The 18,226-nt window shown below is 42.1% G+C and overlaps 2 protein-coding genes across 4 annotated transcripts; both read left to right on the forward strand.

The window, feature by feature from the left end:
• Window positions 1–238: 238 nt before the first annotated feature.
• sfi1 (SFI1 centrin binding protein) lies at window positions 239–9,961 on the forward strand. Of its 3 annotated transcripts, XM_062403157.1 has the most exons (29): window positions 239–784; window positions 1,092–1,163; window positions 1,252–1,362; window positions 2,123–2,217; window positions 2,324–2,441; window positions 2,557–2,659; window positions 2,797–2,953; window positions 3,061–3,222; window positions 3,336–3,406; window positions 3,488–3,580; window positions 3,686–3,783; window positions 3,947–4,007; window positions 4,098–4,276; window positions 4,396–4,471; window positions 4,580–4,675; window positions 4,777–4,853; window positions 4,970–5,072; window positions 5,161–5,257; window positions 5,535–5,695; window positions 5,778–5,852; window positions 6,507–6,581; window positions 6,699–6,875; window positions 6,953–7,158; window positions 7,229–7,312; window positions 7,405–7,588; window positions 7,681–7,768; window positions 7,850–7,967; window positions 8,078–8,177; window positions 9,031–9,961. In XM_062403157.1, the coding sequence occupies exons 1-29, from the start codon at window positions 660–662 to the stop codon at window positions 9,229–9,231; spliced, it is 3,363 nt and encodes a 1,120-aa protein (XP_062259141.1). In that variant the 5' UTR covers window positions 239–659; the 3' UTR covers window positions 9,232–9,961. The 3 variants fall into 3 exon arrangements, with proteins under 3 accessions (XP_062259141.1, XP_062259150.1, XP_062259159.1); XM_062403166.1 differs by lacking the exon at window positions 4,580–4,675; XM_062403175.1 differs by lacking the exons at window positions 4,580–4,675; window positions 4,777–4,853; window positions 4,970–5,072 and having other exon boundaries at window positions 241–784.
• sxph (saxiphilin) lies at window positions 9,743–18,177 on the forward strand. Its single transcript, XM_062403188.1, has 17 exons — window positions 9,743–9,788; window positions 10,123–10,286; window positions 10,710–10,809; window positions 10,898–11,074; window positions 11,181–11,343; window positions 11,418–11,482; window positions 12,200–12,351; window positions 12,511–12,697; window positions 12,786–12,934; window positions 13,008–13,098; window positions 13,854–13,901; window positions 13,997–14,176; window positions 14,298–14,445; window positions 15,385–15,467; window positions 15,573–15,757; window positions 16,416–16,602; window positions 16,697–18,177. Exons 1-17 carry the CDS (start codon window positions 9,743–9,745, stop codon window positions 16,738–16,740), a joined length of 2,169 nt encoding a protein of 722 aa, XP_062259172.1. The 3' UTR covers window positions 16,741–18,177.
• Window positions 18,178–18,226: the final 49 nt, after the last annotated feature.

Here is an 18,226-nt window from a genome sequence, read left to right on the forward strand (position 1 = left end):
TTTATAACCCGAACCATGATATATAAAGCAGCTGTTAGTAGCAAAGAAAATGTGTTCGGCTGTGCACACTGTGTAAAAAAAACCACGTCCTTTGTAGAAATATCTTTTAATAAAATTCAAGAACAAACATCAGGCATTATTGCGGACAGCTATTCTTTGTTTAGGGGTTTGCTTGATATTGTATACGTCACAGCCATCTGCTCGGGCTACGCTGCAAATGAGACACCCCGCCCTCTCGTGCTGTCAAGGTGTGATACTGCGCGTAGCCTTTAGTCTGTCAGGACCCCGGTGGCGTTCCTGACTTTTCTGTTTTACGGGACAGTAAACATGTCTCAGCTGGAGAACACGAGAGAAGGTTCTCTTCAACTCCTGCGTCAGTCACAGTCTGAACACATCTGTAAATAAAGTAAAAACACCGGAAAGAGAAGTTTGACGCAGTCTGCGGAGTGCGCAGGACGGCGGCGCAGCCTGTTGCCGTTGGCAACTGGATCTCTGGACCGCCCCCCAGTCCTCACGTGACGAGGAAAAACAAACGCGCGGCACTTGGAGACAAGTTCAGTCGCTTCAAGTCGGTGACACATGTCAGTGTTGTTGTGTGTACGGAGACAAAGTGTCCGTCACCGTTGATTTACCTCCAGAACCGACGCCGATGATTGAATATGATGCAGAGAAGAAGGACGGACGCGGGAACGAGCTGTGTCAGATCAGGAGGGGAAACCAAAACAGCCCGCAGAGCTCAATGCAACTGGAACAGAGGTGGAAGACTCAAGGAGCTGAGAAACCGGTGCGGAATCACTTCGTGGAGTCTGGTTTTTCATTTGCTGATCTTGATAAGACGAGATATTCCTCTGTTATTCCCACAATGGGGACATTATTACAGCAGCAGGAGTCATAATAGGCATCAGTTAGTAGTAAGTAAACATGCTTAAGTGTAATGGATACATATTAAGTATAATATGAATGTAATGAGACTAATATATACAGTTTAAAGACACATGAACTGTTGATATTGGATAGTTAATAGAGTTATAGTGCAGTCCGTCATGGTGGTGATCATGTATCATTTCTTCTGACCTTTCCAACCTCTGCAGGCACCTGGCCAGAAAGTTCCTGCACATGTGGATGGAGAAAACCTTTGGTCGAGTTCCCCCTCAAAAAGACAGGTGACGTGGCACATTTATTCTGTAAATAAATCTCATTGAGTTTCATGAGTCCTAACTCACTCACTGAAGGGATCATTGTGTGGTGCAGGTCTCACTACGACAGTGTGGTGCTGAGACAAGCCATGGAAAGATGGAGAGACGAGTGGTGGACGTCCAGGAGAGAGTGGAGTCTGACAACAAGGGCCCAGTGTCAATACAGGTCAGCTCTTTTTACTCCACGACATTTATCTTACAAGACCAGCGATCTAAATAATTGGTAAAATTGTTTTGCACAAAAAGGAACAGTTTGAGATATTAAATCTGTGGAGCTCAGCTTTGCTTTTTGATTCTCTCATGGATCATCTCATTATTTTCTCGTGAAACCTCTTGAGGGGCCAATGCTGACACAGAATTTAAACGGTAAAAAAATACAATTACGATATAATGGCTGATATAAACAGTGAGGTCCAAAAGTCTGAGACGCCCTTGACAAACCTCTAATATTTTTTTACATACAATAGACCTGGATTTCTTTTTAAATCACCAGAAGATATGTCATGTCAAATGAAGAGGAAATGTTGGAGTTCTGCACTTAAGCCCCAAAGTAAAGCAAATTAGAGGAATTGACTAACTTTGCACCCTTCTGGATTCTTTGAGTTTCATCCCTTCAGTTGACGCTTGAGTTCAAATGACACTCAGATGAATTTGATCCACCAATCAGAGCAAGTGTCCACCTATTATAAATAAGACTTTGCCTCAAATGATGGCTATATATGTTGACACTATAGTTTGGTAGATTGTTGTTCCATTTGTGGCTGTGGCTCAGAATCTGGATCCCCAGCTCAGGGAACACACAGATCCAGAAATTGACACTGCAAGCTGTTTTGCTAGCATATAAATAATGTGTATGAATAAGTGTAAATGGGTGAAGCTGGTCCCTGATGATTGTTGTGTTTGCTTATTAAATGCTTTTGTTTTAGGTATTATCTGTGTAACTTGGCGTTCCATCGCTGGAAAAAATATATCTCACTGCAGAGGGAAAAGAAGAGCAAACTGAAAAACGCTCAATCATACGGTATAAATAATAGAATTGGATAAGTAGATCCAACCTAATATAACCTCACGTCATTCAGATACACATGAAGCTGCTGTGACCCTAATCACTTTGTTTCATTGATCAGCTGACAGGCATAGGATACGTCTGGTCTGGGAGAGGTGGGAAGTTTTTGTAGAGATGAGACGGATGAAGAAGAGGATGATAAAATCAGCTGTTGAGCACAACAGACTCGCAGCTCTGCAGTAAGTGACCTCCTGTCCCAAGGCACAGTACTGTAGAGACGATCCTCTCTGATGGTGTCATCACACCCTTAGCTTCGATTGTGTAGTTCTACACTCATGATGTTTTACTGTGCAGTTCTGCATGGAGCTTATGGCGGACCAGGCTGCAGCAGCTTCAACACCTTAACACTTTGGAGGAGCAAACTGTCAAACAGCAGGCGCTGGCTTTAAAGAAGAAGGTAAACACTTCATCTGACTCATTCATAACTCGTGTCTTCTCATTATCCATTGCCGCGACATACATTCAGACCTCTGTAGTATTTCCTGTGTGGTTATCTAGTTTGTGAGATGTGTGCTCTGCTCTCTTTTTGTAAAGGCCTGGCTTCAGTGGACAGAAATGCACGTAGCTTTTCGTTGTCAGAAAGAGAAAGAATCCAGAGCTTCACTTCACTTCATCCTCAAACTGAAAAGAAACACACTGCATCAGTGGACGAGTTATGTGTCCTGCTGCCAGACCAAAAGAGCGTCACAAGGTCTTTTTAATTACCGGCCTGTGATACATACTTTTTGTGTTTATGTTCACCTTTTTTTAGATGTATTATTCAGTTATTTGTTAATACGCCTGTTTTGATTCTTGTAGCTGCAGCACAGCGTGCCTGTTACCTCCTCCTGGTGAGGACGTGTTGGAGTCGTTGGAGGAAGGCGTTGCATCGCAGGAGGAGTGAGGAGGTGCGATTACAGGCTGCAGGCCAGTTGGCCACACAGAGCACTCAACGAAGAGCACTGGAGCGATGGAGAACTTGTATCCTAATCAATACCCAATCTTTCATTTTCTACGGCAGCATCAAAAGTCTGTAGAATTGTGAGTTGCTGTAATGATCAGTTCAGGTGTTTGATTCTTGAGCTCATCAGTAGATGTGACGCTCTGCAGAGACGAGGCTGAAATGAACCAGATAGCGATTCAACACCACCAGCATCATCTGTTGGTAAGAACCAAACATTAAGCTACTGCATATAATGATGCCGTTCGTGATCAGTTCATGTGTGGAAGTGTGTTCTTGTTGCAGAGCTCTGGACTGCAGCGACTTTTTCTCAACGTCACCTGGAACAAAAAACATCGCTTGAACAACAACATGGCTCTCCAGCATTACCATCAAACCGTAAACAACGACAACTCAGTCCTCAACCAAGAAATACATGATTAGTGAAGCACTTCAATTAAAGTCTCCATTGATTGAATGGTTGGAGTTTTGTGTTTTGTGTAGATCATGAGGAGGTTTTGGAGGCTGTGGCAGGATCGACTGGAGGAGGCTAGAGACAAGAGTTTCCATCCTCAAATAGAAAAGGCAGCTACCAACTACAGGTGCTTTTATTCTTTAGCTTCAAATATATTAGCCCTGAAGAGAAATCCTATATTTACTGATACAAACCGTAACATCACAATGTTTATCACTTAATTTTACGTCATTCCTTTGTGATTCATTTGGATTTGAATCTATCTGTCCATCCGTTTTGCATTTTGACAGCATGTCCGTGCTCAGCAGCTCTTTTCACGGCTCGAGGGAGGGACTGTTCTCCGAGCGAATGGTACGTCAGCTGTAGATGGAAAAACTACATTGTTGATTTTGTGTGTGCATCAGACACAGACAGTTATCCCTCGTTATCACTCGTTATCAGGCAATTCTTCAGGAGGAGCAATACCACATGCAGAAGGCCTTTGCTTGCTGGAGGCAAAGGACAGAGCAGCGGATCAGTGAGGAGGAGAAAAAGGAAGCTTCAGAGCATCTGTACCTGCAGCGACTTCTCCACAAGACGGTGACGCAGTGGAAGGAAAACAGCTCGGAGATACGAGACAGGTGAGGAAAACTCTGTACTGCTGCAGGGATTTATCTGTTCTAGTTACAAGTATGTATGTACCACTACTAGTAAGTATATCAGTGCTGCGAGTTTACAGGTTTGTTTATTTCTGTGACAGGAGAAGCCGAGAACATCAGGCTTGTCATCAGGGGGACCTGTGTCGCTTCAAATGGGCTCTGGAGAAATGGAAAAAGGTGCTTTTGTGTTTGTCTGTCTGTCCACATTCTCCATTTTATTTTTCTAATATTTTTTCCCGATTAGTTGGTGATTATTTTCCGCTTTTTTTCCGGGTGTTTGATCAGTTTGTCCAGATCAAGAGAGAGAAAAAAAGCAAACTGGAGGAGATGCAGCGTTTCGATGAAACTAACATTCTCAAACACACCTTTATGGCCTGGAGGGTATATTAATCTTACTTACAGGCAATGTAATCACATGATATCATGCACTGGACTTGATAAGGCTAATGGGAAAGCTGTTAACACTGTGGCTGTATTCACAGAAACACAATCTGCAAATGTGTCACGTCTACGCTCAGGCAGAGGAACTTCACAGAAAGAAAACCCAGAATTTTCTCAGGTATTAAACACAAATGCAGGGATTTCATTATGTGAGCTGAAATCAAAGTTTGTGTTTCTCTAATCAGAAACGACAGGTTTATATCAGCATCATCAGTTTCAATCATGTCTCTGCAGAAGGGTTCTGTCAGTGTGGAGGGAGAACACAGGGCTGCAGGCAGAGAGTCGACACCTGGAGCAACGAGCACAGAATCACTCTCAGCACTTTCTTCTGTCTAAGGTGGAAATCAGTCTTGGGCCTTTATCTTCAAAACTAATTGTTTTATCTGAGCCTTTGTTTATTGCTTTCTTGCTCTAAATCTCCAAAGGTGTTTATTGCATGGAGAGAAGTGACAACACTCGCAGTGATAAAGCACCACCAGCAGGGGGAGGCAGTCAGCAGGGCTCAGAGAGGCATAAACCAAGGTAACAAGTTTGTTTGTTTGTTTAACGCATTTTGATTGGCTCTCACATCGTGTACATCTCATGAATGAAATTTCAAAGAATCATAAAACAAGCAAACCAAGAGTGGCTTTCTTTTTAAAAGTAAATACCCCTGCATTCTACAGTGATTTATTGTATAAACCACAAGATTCCTCCATAAAAATAGACCTGGCACTGTTCAGTATTTTCACCACAGATTATATTACAGCTTGCATCTGGAATGAACTGCACCTTATAGGCTGATGTTTTCTGTGTTTAGTGTTTCTGCTGCAGTCGTTCACTCAGTGGAGGAAACGAACCAGAGAGGCTCGCAAGGAAAGGATGTCTATGGAGAAAGCCCGATGGCATTATGAATCCAAACTCCTCTCTAAAGCACTGAAACATTGGAATAAGCATCAAGAACAAAACCGGAAAAATAAGGTTTATAAATAATTTTCTCTTTCTTTGTTTTGTAAATCCCCAAGCTGTGATATGAATTCTTAAGAATATTTCCTCTTCATAGGTGATGAAGCGACAAGGAATCTTGTTGCTGAAATTGAAGATGTACCAGACCTACTATGAACAATGGAAAACAAAGGTTTGTTGATGTTTCACATGCTCAACTTCTAAAGAGGCAAACTATTGATTTTAGGCATAAAGATCAGTTGACTTTTCATGAAGAGCATTATTAACAATTGTGTCTCTGTGGCTTTGAAGAAGGTTATTAAATTACAGAGTTTTCTCGATTTATCAGTTGGACGACAATATCAGCTAATTCGCAATGTATGTATGATATCGGCCCACAAAATAACTAATGCGTTTCTGCAGATTTGATTTTGTTTTTTAATTGTATCAAATAATTTCTTACATTCCCTCAATTTAATCATAAATAGGAAAACATGTATGGTTTTCTTTCTTTAGTTCTTTAGCAAACTTTCTAATAGTTCAGCTTGCCACATGGAAAGTGAATGTGAGTAGCTATTGAATATATGTGGTGTGATTTCCGACAGTTTAAGTGGCTGTGAGTTTATCTCCTGAGAACTCTTGCTCTCCTATCAGCTGTAACACCCCGACATGTCTAACTCTCACCTGCTGTGCACCCCTCTACCTCATCTCCCACACAGATTTAGCACCTCATACTTCTGTACTGTACCTTAGCTTGGGTGTTGTCCCTCAGTTGTATGTCACTTTGGACAAAAGTGTCTGCCCAATGATGCCATTTAAATCACTTGGGTTTATTTCCTGCGATCAGCTGCAGCACAGACGAAGAGAAGCTAAGCAGACGGAGAAAGCACTCTGGCACTGGTCTCTCACTCTTCAGTCCAAGGTAACACGTCTTTTTTTCTCAGGGCCCCCTCGATAGATTCAGGCGAGAAGATTGCTGAGCTGCTTCTCACTCTAACGTGTTTGATGTGTCTCGGTGCATGTGGTGCATGTGCTGCAGGTGCTGTATGGATGGAGGCTGATGGTCACTGAGCAGAGCCAGAAGCAGGAGCAGGCGGCCTCAGCTGCTCGGGTCTACAGAGACCAGCTGCTGAGGGAGGGCGTGACATGCATCCTCACATATGCTGCTCACATGAGCGACCTAACGCCAAGCCTAACGCAGCACAGACAAGAACAAGTGGGTATCCGAGTGGGAGAATCTTCTATAACTTGTCCGTGAGTGCTGTCTCCTCAAGTCTGTGCTGTGTCCTGCAGAGATCCCGGCATCTCCAGAGAGTGGTCAGACGTTGTGCTATGCGGTGGAAGCAGCGGGCGCTTTGCAAACCTCAAAGAGAAAAATCAGCTTTAGAGCAACTTCGGAAAAAGAAAGTGACCTTCTGTTTGACGACACGTGGACCAGAGAGGGTTCCCACGTCTCACTCAGTGGAGCAGGAAGCTGAAGACGTAGAGCTCAGCAAGCTGTGAGTCTGAGTCTCTGAAGCTGTGCTCAACACATGAACACATATCTAACAGTTTTGTTTTTTTAAACAGGCTTCCTACAAATATCACTCAACGACAACCCCGTCGCTGCAGAGAGCAGTTTGAGTCTCCGCTCTCAGTCTTGCTACATACAAGGTAAATCGTTTTTTTTAAGCACTTCATTATTTTGTGATCTTGAACATGTATCTCATATTTCGAATCCTAAATTGAAACCAAAAACCCTTCAGTTGTCAGAACAACCAGACCGGCCTCCATCCTGCCGACGCCCTGGTTAGCTCCACACATCCATGCTCCATCACGTCCACTGTGTCCCCCTCTGAAGCTCATGCATCTGCTGCTGACTCCTCTCAAGGAAGCGAAGACCTTCTTTTGCCTCCTTCTGCTTTCATGAACACTGGGTCTCAATCTATGGTAATAATCACATGGTTGAGTTGCACAGATATCAACACAAATTCAGTACCTAATTGAGAAAAGATAATTGATTTTTTTTTAATTTTTTCAAGTTGGGAAAAAGCAGATGGTCTGGAGACATTCCCGGTGTTTCTTTGCATCAGTTGGATACGTCCTTCAAACATTACTCCAGGTATCCAGGTAGGACGGCTGCACTATTTCTTTTCAGTGATTATGAAAAAACAAGATTTTGAAGTTGATATTATGTTTTGTCCAATGAAGAAACCGAGGGTCTTGATGCAGAAGAAGCAAGAACTGATCCAACGTCATTTCTGACGAGAGAACTGCTCAGCATTCAGCTCAACATGAAGAGTTTCCAACGGGACAGGAAACAGCTCAGGTAAAGAAAAGAGCCGTTTTCTTTCTTCTTGGGGTGTTTTTAATGTTGTCGCTATAGTAACTGATGCTTTCTCTCTGTGTGTGCATGTGTGGTTGTGTATGTGTGTTCAGGTCATGGCAGAAACTGAGAGAGGTGTTGCAGAGTTGGCTGCAGACCAGTGGAGAGGATGAGCAAATGGAAAAAGATTCAGTTAGTCAGGAGTTGAAGGAGGTAAGTAGATCAGATCATGTTACATGTTCAACAGGTAACAACACTTTCTTACTGTGAAATCCAGCGGCTGTACACGGACACAATTATCAGTGTTGGCTTGTGGACTTAAAAATAGTTTGATTTGTGATTAACAATTAGTTATTTTACTCCTTGATTTAGTCTCTAAATTTTTCTCACAGTTTCAAACATCAACAGTGAGCTTAGGTCAAGTGTATTCATGATTTGTAAAATCATTTTAAACCAAAGAATACTTGAATTAAAAATGTTTTGCTGAATGTCCCCACATTTCACGAATAACAAACTATAAATTACAAATAAAACCATGTATTGCTAATGAGAGAAAGATGAGCTGTATCCACAATGGGTCTGACGATGATTTTGTTAATCAACAATGGTCAGAGAAATCTCTAATAGCCTAAAGTCAATATCCATCTGCAACATAATAATAGTAAGTCAATCCATCCATCAATTATCTATACAGCTTATCCTTTGAGTAATTGGATGTTAGCGTGTCCAGTTAACCTAAGCTGGATGTGTCTGGATGTGGGAGAAAGCCTGAGAACTCGCCCAGAACCCACACAAACACAGGGAAGACATGTGTAGTAACTTAATATTACATTTAATTTGCCCCGCTGTTTCACATCTGCATGTCATGTGTTTCACATAAAATAATTTATGAAGTAATGCTCTCTCACAAGGTAATTCAATTTGGAAAGCTACACGAATAGCTTGAATTTAGTCTGTGGCCTCGTTTGAGCGATACATCTCGGTCACATAAATGGGAACTGTTTCAAGTCACTGACACTGGATCTGATTTTGCCTGAGTCACAGTGGACGTTCTTGTTGTTGACAGCTGGACGAGCGCATCGACAGGCTCTCCTCCGAGCTGACCAATCAGAAGCCAAAGATGCTGCTGCACGCAGAGAGGGTCCAGCGTTTACAGACTGCCCTCCACACGTCGGGGGTGATTGCTCTCAGTCGGAAAAGGAGAGAGATGGAAACTGTTTACAACGTGACAGGAAACAGAACCGGTCCTCACGCACTCCCAGAGTGACGACACCTGCTACACGTTCGGACTGTTCTTCTGCCACAATCACATTCATTAGAATGATGTGAGACTCCGACAAAGATTTGAGAATCTAATGAGTAAAATGTTTACACATATGTTGCTATAAACTTACTTTTTTGAACTTTTATACCTGTGCAGCACTCAGCTTGAGTAAAAACCTGCTCTATTTGTCATGGTTTTTTATTAAATATCTTGAAAATGGTCTTAAAACTGTCTCTGCATATAAATCCAAGCACCTAAAAGGCGTCTTCACCTCTACATCAACACTTCTACGAAAACGTTGGGTAGGGGTTGTCCTTGTGACAGCTGGTGTTAAATATTTTCCATATGTGTGAAAAAAGTGACTTTTCCAGAGGAGTGGCCTTACGCAATAGGTTTTCTATTTCCCCATTAGCACCAGCGTCTCTTGTACTTTCGGAGAATCTTGGCAGGGAAACGAACAGAAAGGGCATCTGGGTGTTGTGCTCTGCAGTAGACGGATCTTTGAGCTGCAGCAATGCGAGGACTTTTACTCTTTTACATGTTTGTCTGCTGTATCATGGGTGAGTTTTGTTCCTGAGCCAGTTCATTTATTTATACTGATAAGTTATTTTGCATTGATTATTGTTATTTGAGCTTTTGATTGTCACTGGGAAACCTGTCCCCCCGTTTATGGAGCTTTTTGCTTTTCACTATGTATATTAAAACTGATTTTAACTTGGAAATAAAAAGATTTCACAGTGAAAATGAAACGTTGCCTTCAGATCATTACACTGAGTTTACACACAAAGAAATTTGTAAAATAACTATTAAAACAACTCAAATAAGCACCAGTGCAGTGTTTTACTCCTCTTGACTGCCTTACGTTGATCATTTGAACGGTTCTTTAAATGGCAGCAAAGAAGATGCGGTGGTGCACGGTGTCGGATCCTGAGCAGAGGAAGTGTGCAGAGCTGGCCAAAGCTCTGGTGGCGGTGCTGCCTCCAGCTGTTGTGGCAGCTTTTGCAAGACTCTCATGCATCCGAGCGTCCAGCACATCTGACTGCATCGAGAGGATCAGGGTGAGACATTCCAAATCCGTATTAAACTAAACAAGTGTATATATACGTTGCACCAGTAGCATTATTCTTGAAATCTTGTTCAGAATAATAAACAAATTAATATTAAAATGAGGAGATCTGGGGGAGGGGGGGAGATGTGTATTTCGTTAAATTTCTAACTGTCCTGCTGAGAGGTTCCCTCAGATGAACATCCCAGCAGACACTCCAGGTTTCAAAGATTTTAAGTGTCAACAAAGCAATACATTTTAATTCCAAATGTTTTAAACTGAAGCTTCAACCTGGCAAAATCCTGGAAAGGTTTGATTCCTCTGACCCTTGGGAGGATTTTTGTAATAAATGGACTCTGAAGGTCTGTGAAACGTCATATCAACATCTGGTGGAGGCTGGAAGTTCAACTTTCATTGTTCAGATACTTTGTTTCAGGCAAACCGTGCTGATATAGTGACATTAGACGCAGGGGAGGTTTATTCTGCTGTGAAGCAGTTCGGCCTCGTTGCCATCGCCAAGGAAATATACAGTGACGGTAGGTTTGCCTCTCATCATTTAAAAACATCACTGTGTTCAGAGCCAGTTTACATTTGTGTGTTTGTGTGTGTGTGTCTGTTCTGCAGGAGGCTGCATTCTGTCCGTGGCTGTGGTGACAAACAGCAGCTTGGACATCCGGTCCCTGCAGGGCCTCAGGAGTTGTCACAGTGGCATACGATGGACAGCCGGCTGGAGTCTTCCTCTCGGCTTCCTGCTGTCCAGAAACTACCTGAGCTGGTCGAAGGAGCGGCCGCTCAGTCAAGGTGATGAAGAGATGAACCAGTGAATGGAGGACAGTGCTGAAGTTTTATTTCTCTTTCACATTTTGGGTTTTTCAGTCCCCTCACTTGTTTTTCTCCTCCCGTTCAGACGTCAGCACGTTCTTCAGTGCCAGCTGTGTCCCCGGAGCTGCTGCCATGGCTCCTCGTCTGTGTGCTCTGTGCCAGGGCCAGAAATCGTACATTCGCCAGAAGAATTACCGTTGTGAAACATCCCATAGTGAACCCTTCTACAACAGCCAGGGGGCCCTCAGGTCTGAGTCAACATGAGAAGTAACAGCAAAAACATGAATGAATGTCTCCACTTACCGCTCCTGCTCTGTCACAGATGTCTGAGGAGAGGTGCAGGGGATGTTGCGTTCGTGGACAATTTAGCCCTCGAAAGCATTGAAGGTAAATATTGGATTTGATATTTTATGATTCCTCACCTCCACCAGGGAGATTATGTTCTCACCTGTGGCTGTTTGTGTATTTGTAAGCAGGAATATGCCACAATTACTGAAGTTATTTGCATCACACTCGGTGGAGGGAAATTATAAAATCTTGGGGCAGATCCAGTCAGATGCAAATACTTTAAATCACATTTCTTAAAATTGCAAGATTTGGCTTTTTTCCTTATTTTCTCCAGAAATAATGGATGTTTTTTATTGTGTTGATATTCACATGTTTTGACAGTTTACCGCAGATCCATATATTAATCCAGATTTGGTGGAAGATATTGTCGAGTCTACATCATACACAGATTTACAAACACTTTTCTTAAAATTTGTTACAAACATTCACTTGACTTCAGGATGAACTGATCAAAGTTAAACGTCACATATTTCCTGCATCTTGACTCATTGATGGATGTTTACAGAGGGCAAGAAAATGCCTGAAAAATAATATCAGGGGGAACTTGAACCCTCAAGTTCCCCCTGATGTTATTTTAATTATTATTATTAAAAGGCTGCAGGCGAGCTCGGCTAAGTTTAAAAAGGAAATTAGAATTTACTAAATAAATGATTGAAAGAAAAGCTAAATAACACTTTCTTCCACCAGATGATCTTTGTAATTTTTTTCTAAACCATCTGGCCTTTCTCCGTTCTCCCTTCCCTTCTTTTCTCTCAGAGAGTGATGAGTTCAGGTTACTGTGTCCTGACGGCACACAGGCTCCTCTCAGCCACTACAGAACCTGTAACCTGGGACGAGGTCCGGGCGGAGGCATCGTCACCAGATCCAGCTTTCGCAAGGTTGCTCGCAAATTTCTTGTGACAGTGCAGGTAAAAAAATTAATATATATATATATATATATATATATCTTGTTTAGTGATTCGCTGGTTCCCTCAGTTATCCCACATCATTTCTGTGTGCTCCATTTCCAGAATTATAGTTTTATCCCAATAAAACAAACCCCTGTGTGGACTCTTTGTGATCTCCAGATGCTGTTTGGTCCTCGAGGGAGAGAGAGACAGCGCTTCCAACTCTTCAACTCTTCTGCTTTCGGGGAGAACGATCTCCTCTTCAAAGATCTCACAGATAAATTATCTGTCCTTCCAGACGACATGGACGTCAGTCAGGTGCTGGGCCTGGATTATGTGGCTCTGCTCAAGGGCCTCGGACATGAAGGTGCTTCACTGATGTGTTGTCGTCACTTTTCATTTTAAAGTCACTGACTCTGTGTGATTGTGTGTGACGTTGTTAAACTTGTGTGCAGGCAGCTCACTGGAGGACAGTGTGGTGCGATGGTGCTGCATCAGCCTCGCAGAGCAGAAGAAGTGTGAACAGTGGGCTCTCAGCATTAAATCAGACCCTCTGGTGTGTGTCAGAGCCGTTTCAATGCGGGACTGTATCGAGAAGATCAAGGTGAGTTTTATAAATTGCATTAAATCAGTATCGTATCAAACTCTGTAGAAAAGCTGCTGGTCCTTTTCCACAGAGGGACGAGGTGGACGCTGCCTCGCTGGACGCAACACACTCCTTCATCGCCGGGAAATGTGGTCTCATCCCTGTAGTGACAGAATATTATGGTGAGACTCCCCATATATCCTTCTTCTATGTATCCATATAACCAAAGTGCTTCAAATTATGTTCATTATTGACTGTTGGTCTTCATTAGTCCTGAATTTTGATATTTGATCCAAAATGCTAATATCTGCTACTTCTCAAAGGTTCTGACTATTTACTTGGACAAAACAGGCCATTTGAAATGATCAGTTCAGCTTGTGTACAAATACCGTGGTGATTATGGCTGCAATTAATCATGATTTCTTATTTTAGAATCATTTGAAGATGATTTTCTAACTTAATTGGTTTATAACTTCCAATGTCAGAAAATGTGCATCTCAGTTCCCCACTGTCCGAGGTGTTTTCGTCATATTGCAAATTACATCCAACCAACTGACTCTTACGCAAAACAGAGAACCTTTGCACATTTGAGAACCTTAAACCATCCATGTTTTATATTTTTTCTTTAATAATTACTCTTTTAATCATCCAAACAAAGTTTGTTGTGGAAAAAACTAACTTATTAGAACCAGAATCTGTTCAGTTTTATGATGACATTCAATTCACTACAACAACTCATTTCACATGAAACACTTGATGGTTGTACAGTTTATATTTTATACACTTCTCATGGAGAAAGTTATTATTATTAGCCAATTCTTATTTATTAAAGTTATTATTATTAGCCAAAAGTTATCATCCACAATTAGTTCCAGTTCTCATTTACATAACTTTAAACTATATTGACCTGCCTCTGCCATGTTCTCTTCTACTCCAGGAAGGAAATGTGGGCTGGCTGGGAGATTAACTCACCTAGAGACAGATGGTAAGATGACAAAGAAGAAAACAGCTACACACATAATTCACTGTGATCTTCAAAACCTAGAGTGCTCATTGTCTTGAAATGGAAAACGTCCTCAGAGCTGCCCTCGGTGGTGGGTGTAGCAGTTGCCAGGCGCTCCAGCAGGAGCGTGTTCATCGGGAACCTTGGAGGGCGTCGCTCCTGCCAGGGCCACATGTACAGCCCCGCCGGCTGGATGCTGCCCTACAGACACACGTTGAGTCTGGAGCACAACAGCAGCTCCTGTGATCCAAACCAAGGTGCTGCTTTATTTGACACATTCTCAGATATTCACCTGCTTGTATTGTTGGCATTACAAACGCTATCCTCTGTTTCAACGACCGTGACATGTGACCACTGTCCCTTTTTGTGTTGACTTAGTTTACAACACGGTGTTCTGGAAAGGCTGCCTTCCTGGCTCTCAGGGGAACCTGTGTAAAGTGTGTATGGGCGGCAGCGGGGAGGCCGCAACCAGACGCTGCGCTGACAACCACAACGAGCAGTACTATGGCAACATGGGGGCTCTGAGGTAGGAGCAGAGGCTTATACCTCAGGGAGAGGTGTCTCCACAAAGTATGAAAAAACATTCCTCTTTTCCCTGAAGCCGTACACAACCATTAACGACATTTTGGTTTTAAGATATTTGTGTTGTCGGTGTGAATAGAAATAACTTCATGTTTCTCACAGCAATGAAAGATTACGTTTAAAATTACGTTCACTTTTAACACAAGACTGAGACATTATCACCTATCACCACATTATTGGACAACTGGAAGTTCAACATTCACTAGATTTGTATCTATTTATTTTCTCCTGAAGGAACTGAGAGGGGGCTCAGAGAGTGCAGATCTCCTCCAAGGTTAATGCTCTGTCTGGCCGTGTTAAAGAAAGTGAAAAACAATCCTGGATCTGCCTGTTTATGCAAATCAACTCCAAAATGAAATGCGTTCTTCTTCCTTGTTTCATGTCCCACCCTCTCTGAAAATGTGTCACGGAAATCCGAGAGAGACAAGCAAACAAACAAACAGAGAGGAAAACATAAAATCCTTAGAGGACCTAAACATCTGTCTGACATACACAGAGACCAACCTGCCGATAGACTGAACGAAGAAGAAGAAGAAGAAGAAGAAGAAGAAGAAGAAGAAGAAGAAGAAGAAGAAGAAGAAGAAGAAGAAGAAGAAGAAGAAGAAGAAGAAGAAGAAGAAGAAGAAGAAGAAGAAGAAGAAGAAGAAGAAGATCTGTCTCATTAGCGACTTATTGCTCTCTATGTTCACCAGTTAGCTGCTCACTAGTGCTGCACAGGAAGTGAACATTGAGTACAGAGGCTGAAAAGCAGAAAGCAGATTTGATCAATTGTAGTTAGAAACTTAACATTTCTAGAATCAGATGTCTCACTGTGGCTGAAGTGAGAAAGTCTAGATATATTTGTATATAGTTTGGTTGCACTGATCCTCTTTGATCTTCACAGGTGCCTGCTCGGGGATCCCACTGGGAAAAGCTACGGCGATGTGGCCTTTTTAGAGCAGCACAACCTCCAAGCCAACATCCTCAGTGAGATGTTCTACATTAACTTCTGACAGGATCACTCACTGATGCTTGTTTTATCTTGTGTGTTTATCATGTCACCGTGTTTGTCTCCGTCACGTTGTGCTTCAGGTTTGAGCTCCAGCGGTTGGGCCGAGGGTTTGACGGCATCAGACATCGAGCTGCTGTGTGGTGACGGCCGTCGGGCCCCGCTGTCGGAGTGGGAGAGCTGCAACCTCGGGGTCATCCCACCGAACACGGTCATGACACGGCCGGTGCTCACGGCGCGAGTGTACGACTTCCTCATGAAGTCACAGGTCAGCTGATGGGGATTCGGGTTTTAAACTATATGGGAGGTTTTCAAATGTTTAAAACACTTCAGAAGAGTGTCTCTAGATTTCTCACTCACAGTTTGATGTTTTACTTTGAGACACTTTAAACACTTTTTGGCAAACACACAAGATCTAAAGCTAAAATAAAAGTCTAAAACCAGCAACGTTTTTCATTCAAATAATGAATTGGCTGATTAAAGAATGTGTTAAAAGGTTCAGTGAGTACGATTTAGGTAAAAGGGATCTATTGGCAGAAATTGAATATAAAATAATCCAAGTTATGTTTTTCTCTAGTGTGTTTCATCTAAACTGTACAAGTTGTGGGTTTCTGTACACTAGAATGAGCCCTTTATATTTAAATACTTTATATTTACACAGGGAGTGGGTCCTCTCTACGGAGGCCGCCGTGTTTACTGTAGCCCAAACCGGACAAACTAAACACCCGTTGAGTTTTTATGACAACTGAGGGCTACCACAGGTTCTCTTTGTTTGGAAGGGGAGGGTTAGGTGAAGGGATATTCAGTTGCAACATGCAAGTTCACCACTAGATGTCACTACATTCTGCACACTGAACCTTTAAGTCTGACCATAAGGTTGATATTTATTCTTTAAATCTTTACACACGTTGTTTTTTTCCATGAAGGAAACTTTGTCAGCCAAACCAAATGGAGAGTTCCAGCTCTTTGAGTCTCATCCGTACGGAGAGAGCGACCTGCTGTTCAAAGATTCAACGCAATGTTTCGTCCACACGAATCACATGGATTACCGTTCCATCCTCGGAGAGGAGTTTTACTCCCATGCAGAATCCGTCTTCAACTGCACACACTCGGGTACAACTGCAACCAAATACACTGCTGGATTTCCATGTCAAATTTATACAACCATCTCCTTTGTTAATGTATTCCTTACTTGTTCTTACAACAGATATCCTGGAGTTTTGCGATCAGGACGTGTGCAGCATATTCTAACGGACATAGAGAAGGAAGCAACTCTTCATGCTTTTCTCGAAGGCTAAAACCTTCACACGCATTATTTTCCTCCAGAACTGATGACTGCAAACTATCAATTATAACATCAGATTCAAAGAAAAACTGCTGGATGTGTGGTCGCGAACAACACGGGTTGGGATTGCCACGGAGGACCTTTCAACGACTCATCATAATGATTAGATTAGATTAGATTCGATTTCTTTATTTATCCACACAATGGGGAAATTCACTTGTTACAGCAATGATAGAAAAACAGAATTAGAGTAACAGTGCCGAAGCACAATAAAAAAAAAGAAAAGGTCACAATATGTACACTACTAAAACTACACATAATAAGTGTACAGAAACAAACAACCTGCAAAACAGACACTGTGCAAAAGAGGGTGCTGGGGACAAAGTGGAATTATGTTAAGTGTTATTGTAATGAAAACAAAAATATGCAACAGTAGTGACCATGATACAGAAAATAATTAAGAAGTAAGTGACCATAATATAAATAATACTACAAGATAGCATACTGGAAATATAAATATTGCAATGTAACCATTTTAAGTGACCATGATATAAATATAGATGGTAAGTGTTGTACACAAACATAAATAAGAAAAATAAAAATACAAATACAGCTATGGGGAGAGGGTTTAGTGGAGATAGAGATAATAGACAGGGACTACAACATTATCAGGTGGTGCTGGTGTTGTAGAGCCTGACTGCAGCCGGGATGAAGGACCTGTGGAACCTCTCCTTCCTACACCGTGCTTTCTCTTCTGCAACTTCAAGATGTCATTAATACATCGCATCAAGTCGGACTGATGTGTCATGTGTAATCTGTGTGTTTTATAAAGACAGGTCATGCTTTCCCGAGGCAAATGTTTTCAAGCTTGAAAACACAAACTTGAAATTGTGATAACCTGTGACTAGACCCAGCTCTGGTAACTGCAGTTTCAGCTCGATCCTTAAAGGGATAGTTCACCCAATCATTCACTCATTATCTATTCACCACAATGCTTATTTAGGGGTTTCAGTGGGAAACAGTGCTGCAGCCAAATACAATTGAAGTAACTTATGACCGATTCTTCAAACGCATGTAAACGACAGAAAGAAACTTGAAACATTTACATTCTTTTTTCCGCCTAAATGTCCTCTGATATCTCTGGAGCCATGTTCTCATGTGGATCAGATTTGGTTGCAAAACGCTGTTTACCCCTGAGACTCCAGAAGTGTTTTGTGGACTCAATCACTTCATCCACCCTTCAATCAGGCATAGTGGTGAGTAGATAATGAGTGAAATCTCTGCGTTTGTTATCAAAAGTCTGCACGCTAGAATAAGATGTGTAAGAGATACACAGATAGCGATGAAGACATGTGTCCTGAAAGATTGCAAATGCAGATAAAGGGCAGATCCAAGATTTTGTTTCCCACTTTCATTAACTATGTTTTTTGACAAATAAATTATTTCATTAAT

Source organism: Platichthys flesus, chromosome 2, assembly GCF_949316205.1.
Source record: "Platichthys flesus chromosome 2, fPlaFle2.1, whole genome shotgun sequence".
Lineage (NCBI taxonomy): Eukaryota > Metazoa > Chordata > Actinopteri > Pleuronectiformes > Pleuronectidae > Platichthys > Platichthys flesus.